Source organism: Neophocaena asiaeorientalis, unplaced genomic scaffold (genome assembly GCF_003031525.2).
Source record: "Neophocaena asiaeorientalis asiaeorientalis breed wild unplaced genomic scaffold, Neophocaena_asiaeorientalis_V1.1 scaffold134, whole genome shotgun sequence".
NCBI lineage: Eukaryota > Metazoa > Chordata > Mammalia > Artiodactyla > Phocoenidae > Neophocaena > Neophocaena asiaeorientalis.
The window spans coordinates 26,428,889-26,439,111 of NW_020185339.1; the positions used below are offsets into that span (position 1 = coordinate 26,428,889).

Sequence of the window (10,223 nt, forward strand, 5' to 3'; positions counted from 1 at the left end):
ATGACTTCCAAATCCACCGTGAGAAGCCAAAGCAGCAGCCGCCGTGTCTTCAGTGCCGGCTCAGCCAGAGTCCCTGGGGTCGGCCACTCTGGCTTCAGCAGCATGCCCGTGTGCCACTCCAGGGGCAGTGGTGGCCTTGCTGGAGTGGGTGGAGGAGCTATCTTTGGCAGCCGCAGCCTCTATGGCATTGGGGGCTCCAAGAGGATCTCCCTCGGAGGGGGCAGCTGTGCCCTCGGTGGCGGATATGGCGGCAGAGCTGGAAGCAGTCTTGGCTTTGGAGGTGGAGCCGGGAGTGAATTTGGTTTTGGCGGTGGAGCTGATGGTGGTTTTGGGCTCGGTGGTGGAGCTGGCTTTGGTGGTGGCTATGGGGGCTCTGGCTTCCTCACCTGCCCCCCTGGAGGCATCCAAGAGGTCATCATCAACCAGAGTCTCCTGACTCCCCTCAACCTGCAAATCGACCCCACCATCCAGCGAGTCAAGACTGAGGAGCGGGAGCAGATCAAGACCCTCAACAACAGGTTCGCCTCCTTCATCGACAAGGTGAGCCGGGAGCACCTGCCCTCCACTGGGATTTCAGAGTCCCCAGTCGAGAGACGCAACCAATGTCCTACCAGGGGGAGCCTTGGGAGAGAGGGAGGAGGGGACTCGGGCTAGCTCTCCACTGCGATGCAGGACAGACTCCATATGGACCACAGGCAGAAGGTGATGGAAATCATTTACAACTACTGATCCCTTAAATGTCTCTCATTCCTGCCTGGGAAGAATTCTCAACTCTTGATAATCCTGAAGCAAAGAAAAGGAAAAGAGAGAATGAAGTGGATTAACACTTACCACCAATGGGTCTACAATGGGATACAAAGAAAAGGCCAGTCACTACCTTCTCTGAGGTTCTGGCCTACCTTTCCAGCAGGAAGAAAAAAAATGAAAAAGAGAAGAAAATAAAAGTGGAATTATTTTCCATCCAGGTGAAAAAGAGAAACATTTGAGATGTGCAAATATTTATAATTTGTTGGTTTTGTGTGTGTGTGTGTGTGTGGTACGTGGGCCTCTCACTGTTGTGGCCTCTCCCGTTGCGGAGCACAGGCTCCGGACGCGCAGGTTCAGCGGCCATGGCTCACGTGCCTAGCCACTCCGCGGCATATGGGATCTTCCCGGACCAGGGCATGAACCCGTGTCCCCTGTATTGGCAGGCGGACTCTCAACCACTGCGCCACCAGGGAAGCCCCTATAATTTGTTTTTTAAAAAAAAAGTTATTCTAGAAACAGAGTATGACCATCTATCAAGAGTGTTTTAGAAGAGATATATGCACTAAATGGGAGTTTAGATTAGAATCTAATCATCAGATAACATTTAACATCCCTTTTATTTTAGAAAATAAAAGCTTTGTATAATACATCAGGTAAAAACTATTTTAAATTACATTTTTGATTCTGCTTCTCAAGAGAAAGAGAGGAAGTGATGAAAAATCACTGATAGGCACAATAACTTATAGGGCAGGAACAGCTCAAAAGTCTATGGGAGCATTTCATCAGTGAGATCTGCCGGTTGAGAAGGAAGAATATCAACGGAGCATACTGCCCAATCTGAGCCTCTGTATATTCCCTTAGTAGCCCAGCACCATGGACACCACTCCAGCCTACTTGGAAACCAGGTAATACAGACACTTGTTCCTTTCTTTCTATGTCTGGCAAACGACTCTCTTGCCTTCCTGCAGATGTGGTTCCTGGAGCAGCAGAACAAGGGCCTGGATACCAAGTGGACCCTCCTTCAGCAGCAGGGATCCAAGCCCATGAGGCTGACCCTGATGCCTACGTTTGAGCAGTACATCAACAACCTCAGGGGGTGGAAGGAATCTCTCCTCTTCTTTAGTGGCTTCCCGGATTCATAACTCAGACACACGCAGGATCTGGTGGAGGACTTCAAGAACAAGTGAGTTACAGGAGAGAAGTGAGCTCAGTTTTCTGAAAACCACACTTCAAGTCTACCGAGTGACTAGGTCCATTTGAGGGTATCATTGCTTAGGAAAAATATCCAATGGAAATGAAAATTTCCATTGGCTTTCAAATCCTTTGCTCACTGGCTCAAGCGTCTTTCAGCACCCTCTCTGGAAATGAAGAAGAAATAAATAAGCCTGCAACAGCACCGAATGAACCTGTAACACTGAAGAAGGTGAGTTTAGCAATATTAGGTGTCTCCATTCCTTTGTTGAAGGCTGGAAGAGCCCACACATGGGAGGAGAATATATTGGGGGGGCTGGGAGTCGGGGTCGGCTGACTCTGAGTTGTTCCTCCTTTCCCAGGACGAGGATGCTGCATGAATGAGGTTGAACTGCACACCAAGATAAATACCCTTAACGATCAAATTGATCACTTATGTTCTTACTTTGAGATGGAGAGAACCTTACCCTGTTTGTTCATTGGTTTGTTCATTTTTCTGCTTAAGAGTCTGAGTGGATGGAATGTTTGGGAGTTGGATCTCATAGATGTATCACTGGAATCAGAGGTACTAACAATCCATATCTGGTAGGAGTGCTCTCAGATGCAATCCTACAGCTCAGACATTTCTGCGGTCCTCTCCGTGGACAACAACCATAATCTGGACCTGGACAGCACCATTCCTGAGGTCAAAGGCCTATATGGGGAGATTGTTCAAATGAGGCAAGCTGAGGCCAAGTCCTTACACCAGACCAAGGTGAGCAGTTGCCAGCAACGGGAGAGAAATCCTGTGCCCGCGCCCCAGGTGGTTACACTCAGCTGCACCAGCCTACCACAGTTTTTTGAGTGGAGTTTGAAATACAAAGACCCTGGATGATTTCATAGGAGGTCTGTCATTGCTCAGTTCACGTAGACAATTAAAGAATTTACAGTTGGGCCTATTGAATAAAAAGAAAAAAGAGTTTAATGACATTGCCCTACTGAGTTTTGCCTTCAACCTCTTCCTGATTGTGAAATCCCTTAGATATCACTAAGAACATCACTAGTTTATTGAAAAACTAGGTGCTCAATGATCATACGGAACTATTCAGTTGTGCAGCAGCAAATAATCTTGTGCCATCTACTATTTCCAGAGATGTCGCATCGTTTGGTGTGAGTTTATTAGATGGCTGGGAATTGAAAGCCATTTTTGGCATGTGAAAGCCCATAAACACTGTATCTACCCCCATGCACACTGCATCTCTGTTCTTCTGGACTACAGTGTAAGGAGCTGCAGGTCAAGGTACATAGACAAAGGGATAACGTGTATAACACCAAGCAGGAGACTGCTGAGCTCGACCACATGATCCAGAGACTGATCTGAGACAGACCATGGCCACATGCAGTCTACCATCTCCAATGGCTATGGCAGTGTCAGTGGTATCAGGAGTAGCTTAGGCCTGGACAGAGGCAATGACTATTCCTACAGCAGTGGTCACAGCGTTGGAGGTGGCTTCAGTTCCGGCAGTGGCAGAGCCATAGTGGGTGGCCTCAGCTCCTCCAGGGACAGCGGTTCCACCGTCAAATAAACCACCACCTCCTCCTCCAGCAGGAAGAACTACAAGCACTGAAGTCCTCCTGTTGGTACTTGGTCCCACATTGTCTCAACCCCCCATCCAGCGGCATTGCCCTCTTCTTGGGTTGCTGCTTCTCTCCTGTCTCCAACTTCTCTTGGCCTATGAGTTAGAGCAGAAGTGGTAAGTCCTCATTTCCTCTGTCTATACTGGCTTCACCCGAGCCTCCATTACTCACCATCCGAAGGTCACCAATCAGTGTCATGAACATATGTAGACATCCTATTGATGTTCCCATCTTATTATCAGTTTCATCAGTCTACCATGATTCTAGGAAGAAAATGACCTATGCTCTCCTTGAAAACTGTCACTTGAGATCATGAAAACAGAGCAGGGAATCTTCCCTTTAACTGTCCTGCCCATTCTATCTAGACTCAGGAGTTCCCCACAGAACAAATAAGTTATCTTCCCATGCAGTGTCCCTAAATGGTATTGACACCACCCTCTCAGCAGCAGTTATATCCCTACAATGTTTTTCTCTGCTCTCTTTTCTTTCTTTTGTTGTGTTGAATAAAGCAGATTTCTAATATAAAGATTCTGTGTTAGACTGTAGTGCTGATCATGTACTGGTTCTGAAACTTACTCATCCCATTCAGTGATCCTCATCTTTGGAGAACCACCTCTCAGCCCCACTGACAACTTACCCTGCTTCATACCCAACTCTATCAGTCAACATCATGTGATACTCAGTTATTCTGTGGGTGGATTACTACCAACTACTATTCAGCCCTCTTCCACTCAGGGTTTTTTCTCAAAATGGAGTCTTTGAGAAAGTCTCTTCAGCAAGTGGTGTTGGAAAAGCCGGACAGCTGCATGTAAATCAATGAGGTTAGAACACGCCCTCTCACCATACACAAAAACAAACTAAAAATGGCTTAAAGACTTAAACATAAGACATGACACCATAAAACTCCTATAGGAGAACATAGGCAAAACATTCTCTGACATAAATTATACCAATGTTTTCTTAGGTCAGTCTCCCAAGGCAATAGGAATAAAAACAAAAATGAACAAATGGGACCAAATCAAACTTACAAGCTTCTGCACAGCAAAGGAAAACATAAACAAAATGCAAATACAACCTACAGAATGGGAGAAAATATTTGCAAACGATGCGACTGACAAGGGCTTAATTTCCAAAATATGCAAACAACTCAACAACAAAGAAACAAACAACCCAATCAAAAAATGGGCAGAAGGCCTAGAGAGACATTTCTCCAAAGGAGAAATACAAATGGCCAATAGGCACATAAAAAGATGCTCAACATGGCTAATTACTAGAGAAATGCAAATCAAAACTGCAGTGAGGTACCACCTCACTCTGGTCAGAAGGGCCATCATTAAAAAGTCTACAAATAACAAATGCTGGAGAGGGTGTGGAGAAAAGGGAACTCTCCTACATTGTTGGTTAGAATGTGAGTTGGTGCAGCCACTGTGGAAAACAGTATGTACACTCCTCAGAAAACTAAAAATAGAATTACCATATGATCCAGCAATCCCACTCTTGGGAATATAGCCAAACAAAACTATAATTCAAAAAGATATAGGGTGACAGTGGCCTCATAGAACGAGTTTGGGAGTGTTCCTCCCTTTGAAATTTTTTGGAAGAGTTTGAGAAGGATAGTTGTTAACTCTTCTCTAAATGTTTGATAGAATTTGCCTATAAAGCCATCTGGTCCTGGAATTTTGTTTGTTGGAATATTTTTAATTACAGTTTCAATTTCATTACTTGTGATTGGTGTGTTTATATTTTCTAATTCTTCTTGGTTCAGTCTTGGAAAGTTGTACCTTTCCAAGAATTTGTCCGTTTCTTCCAGTTTGTCTGCTTTATTGGCATATAGTTGCTTGTAGTAGTCTCTTATGATCCCTTGTATTTCTGTGGTGTCAGTTGCAATTTCTCCTTCCAGGATACAAAATTAATGCACAGAAATGTCTTGCATTCCTATACACTAATGATGAAAAATCTGAAAGAGAAATTAAGGAAACAGTCCCACTTACTACTGCAACAAAAAGAATAAAATACCTAGGAATAAACCTACCTAAGGAGGCAAAAGACCTGTATGCAGAAAACTATAAAACACTGGTGAAAGAAATCTAAGATGACATAAACAGATGGAGAGATATACTGTGCTCCTGGAGTGGAAGAATCAATATTGTGAAAAATGACTATGCTACCCAAAGCAATCTACAGTTTCATGAAATCCCTATCAAATTACCAATGGCATTTTTCACAGAATTAGAACAAAAAATTTTACAATTTGTATGGAAACACAAAAGACCCCAAATAGCCAAAGCAATCTTGATAAAGAAAAATGGAACTGGAGGAATCAGGCTCCCCAGCTTCAAACTATACTACAAAGCTACAGTAATCAAGACAGTACTGGCACAAAAACAGAAATATAGATCAATGGTACAGGATAGAAAACCCAGAGATAAATCTATGCACCTATGGTCACCTAATCTATGATAAAGGAGGCAAGAATATACAATGGAGAAAAGACAGCCTCTTCAATAGATGGTGCTGGGAAAACTGGACAACTACATGTAAAAGAATGAAATTAGAACAATTCCTAACACCATACACAAAAATGAACTCAAAATGGATTAAAGATCTAAATGTAAGACTGGACACTATAAGACTCTTAGAGGAAAATATAGGAAAAACACTCTGACATAAATCACAGCAAGATCTTTTATGACTCACCTCCTAGAGTAATGGAAATAAAAACAAAAATAAACAAATGGGACCTAATGAAACTTAAAAGCTTTTGCACAGCAAAGGAAACCATAAACAAGATGAAAAGACAACACTTAAAAGGGGAGAAAATGTTTACAAATGAAGAAACTGACAAAAGATTAATCTCCAAAATATACAAACAGTTCATGCAGCTCAATACCAAAAAAACAAACAACCCAATCAAAACATGGGTGGAAGATCTAAATAGACATTTCTCCAAAGAAGACATACAGATGGCCAACAAACACATGAAAAGATGCTCAAGATCACTAATTATTAGAAAAGTGCAGATCAAAACTGCAATGAGGTGTCACCTCACACCAGTCAGAATGGCCATCAACAAATAATCTACAAACAATAAATGCTGGAGAGGGTGTGGAGAAAAGGGAACCCTCTTGCACTGTTGGTGGGAATGTAAATTGGTACAACCACCATGGAGAACAGTATGCAGGTTCCTTAAAAAAGTAAAATAGAACTACCATATGACCCAGCAATCCCACTACTGGGCATATACCCAGAGAAAACCATAATTCAAACAGACACATGCACCCCAGTGTCCACTGCAGCACTATTTACAGTAGCCAGGACATGGAAGCAACCTAAATGTCCGTCAACAGAGGAATGGATAAAGAAGCTGTGGTACATATATACAATGGAATATTACTCAGCCATAGAAAGAAACGATATTAGGTCACTTGTAGAGATGTGGATGGACCTAGAGCCTGTCATACAGAGTGAGATAAGTCAGAAATAGAAAAACAAATATTGTATATTAATGCATATATGTAGAATCTAGAAAAATGGTATAGATGATCTTATTTGTAAAGCAGAAATAGAGACACAAATGTAGAACAAGCATATGGATACCAAGGGGAAAAGGGGGGAGTGGGATGAATTGGGAGATTGGGATTGACATATATACACTATTGATACTATGTATAAAATAGATAACTAATGAGAACCTACTATATAGCACAGGCAACTCTACTCAATGCTCTATAGTGACCTATATGGGAAGGAAATCAAAAAAAGAGGGGACATATGTATGAGTATAGCTGACTCACTTTGCTGTACAGTAGACAGTAACACAACAGTGTAAAGCAACTATACTCCAATAAAAATTAATTTAAAAAAAAGAATAATGGTCCCGGTTAACAGATGACACTCAGATTAGCACGGAGGCAGTTATGGCTGGGAACATTCTCCTTTTGTGATAGGATATCCAAAAACCATTTTCAGTGTAAAATTCTATACAAGTTTTGACAAGCAAAACAGATGTTAGAGGTTTATTCAAATCTTCCCAGATATCAGTGTCAGGGTTATGATTTTGACTTTTAGACAGAAACAGATTTTTAGGCCAAGTTTACACAAGCTTTTTCTAGAATTTGGCTCATCAGGCTTTCCAACTAGATCCTACCTGTATGCAGAAGAATAAAAAGCAAGGGAAAATTCCATAAGAACAACAATTACCCATTCAATTATAATAATTATTGCTTATTTGGAGCCACAGCAGAGACTCTCTGCCCTGGATCATAGATCAAGTTGCAATCTAGCCTTATGCCATGGTGGTCCACAGGTGTGCAAGGGTCTTGCAGCTGAGCAGGTCACTAGGCAGAAGTTTGGATCTGGGGAAGACTTCCGAGAGTTAGTGACCTCCCTACCCTACTATTACACAGCTGTAGGGTTTGAGTCAAGGGAATGATGGAAGCAGAAGTTAGGAACTACCAAGCTCTACAAAATCCCAAAAACTGGTGGGGAAACATCTCAATGAGCCGGGCACAGACTCTGGTTCCCCCTCCCCATGTGAAAAGCTCCGTGACAGCAGGTTACTTACAGGCTTCTCTCATCACCCTGGAATGAAGGCCAGATATGTCCCCAGTCCTGTGGAGGCCAGCTACATGCCAGCAGCTTGACCTTCAGGGCAGGCATTACTATCCCAGTCAGCTATGAATAGGGCCACCAGAAAAAATAGAGGCTGCCTAGTGGAACTTGAATTTCACATAAACAGCAAAAACATTTTAACATAAGCATGCCCCAAATATTGTATGGAACCCACCTATATTAAAAAATTATTTGTTGAATTTAAAATTGAACTGCACATCTTATATTTCTATTTGCTAAATATGACAACCCTACCTATGAACTACAGATACACTGAATGACAGACATTGAACTACAGACAAGGGCACTGGTGGTTGGGCTGCTGCTCCATATTTCTATTGTAAAGCGGCAGACAATGGGCAAGGACCAAACCCCCGCATAAGTCAGCTCAAACAGCCTTGAGATCCCCTGGGGTTTCTCAGAGTTATGTGTCATCACTGGTGATTCCTAGTGTCCATGACTTCCATGTTTCTATAATTTCTCAGGCTTGATCCTGGGAGAAGGAGACAGCAGTACACCTGGCTGGCCGTTTTAGACAGAACTTAAGCCATGGATTCTAAAGGACATTGTGCTTATTTATTACGTATGTGATTTATTAAACGATGTTAACACGGAGAAAAGGGTGAAAGCAAATACATGCGTCAAAATATTAATAGTGATTGATTCTGAGGAGTGGGAATTTGGGTCAATGTTCTTTTCCCTTTTGTACGTTTTTGCTGCATAAAAGTATATCCTCCTTTTCCCCCATTGAAATACTACTTTTATTACATTGAATTCATGCATTCTCTGTCCTGTTCCAGTCATCTCTTTGTGCGATCACACCATTGTCATTACTAAAGCTTTCTATTCCATGATGGTTTCTGATACAGTGATTTCTACTCATTGCTTGTTTGTTTTCAATGTTTTCTTCTTATTCTTGTGCATTTTGTTTTGTGGTTGCTGTTGCTATTAGGTTCCCCTAGGGATCTTACAGTTTTTTTGTTGTGAATTAGAACCTCTTCTGTCATATTTTCTAATCACTGGAAGGTAGTGCATGAGAGTTACTGATTCCTGTACCAACCACCTTGCTAAACTTTATCCCAGTTCTAACGATGAAGTGACAAGAAAGAGGCAGAGCCAGGATGCAAGGACCGACCTGCCTCCTTTCGTAATCTTCGCTCTTCCCCAGTGCTAGGGCGGTGCGATCTCCCCCTTGGACTCTGGCTCCATCAGTTCCCCCTCTGGCCATGGGGAGAGGTGCAGGTGTGGACCAGGAGGGGCCGGCCTGGTCTCCCCCATCACTTCAACCCTTCCTGGCTGTGCTTGCCCTCCGGTGGAGATGCCATTGTGCTAGGGTGCTAAGAGTAAACACAGGAGTGGGCTCCTCTCCTCAGTGGGACATCTGCTGGCTCATGACATCAGCTGGTGTCACATACCCCGCACCGAGGGCAAACACCAAGGAGTGTTGCCCTTGACCCTGAGAATGCCAGCCCACCCTGAGAGAATGAGGAATGACTGCTTTTGCCCAAGTTGACACAGCATCCCATTCTCTCCTCCCCCAGCTCTGGACTCCATCCAAGCTTTATTTTGTCTTTCCTCCTCCTGAGAACCTTACCAGTCTCTGCAGCCTTATTTTCCCCACTCTGACCTCTCGTTTATTCCTTGGTGATGTAGGAGTGATGAGTGGAGTATGACTGTCTTTAGCCTGTATTACTCTCATCTAAAAACATGTTTTCCAAACCTCATTATTTGCTCATATATGCTCTATGTCACTCAGCCACCCAGCAAAGTCACTCAGCAATACAGTGTAAGGTTACCTGTGGCAGAGCCAGCTTCTAGACACTGCAGATAATTGAAAGGCAGGTAGGTGCCTTATAAAGCTCATGTTGGATTCAACTGAATTATGTGCCTACCCTTGAAGAAAAATCCCTCTCACTTGACAGAGCCAGAACTACACCCATAATCACACACACACACACACACACACACACACACACACACACACACACACACACACCATGTAAATTAAGAGGCAAGAGCGATGCATGCATGCAAAGCATAAAGGTACGTGAACAGTG

At 43.1% G+C, this 10,223-nt stretch overlaps 1 protein-coding gene across 1 annotated transcript in view; it reads left to right on the forward strand.

Annotated features, from left to right (window-relative positions):
* The window catches only part of LOC112393983 (keratin, type II cuticular Hb2-like), a 34,291-nt gene continuing 24,068 nt past the window's right edge, over positions 1-10,223 (forward strand). Inside the window, 1 exon segment of the mRNA XM_024736405.1 lies at positions 1-540. Within this exon segment, the coding sequence (XP_024592173.1) occupies positions 1-540 (540 nt within the window).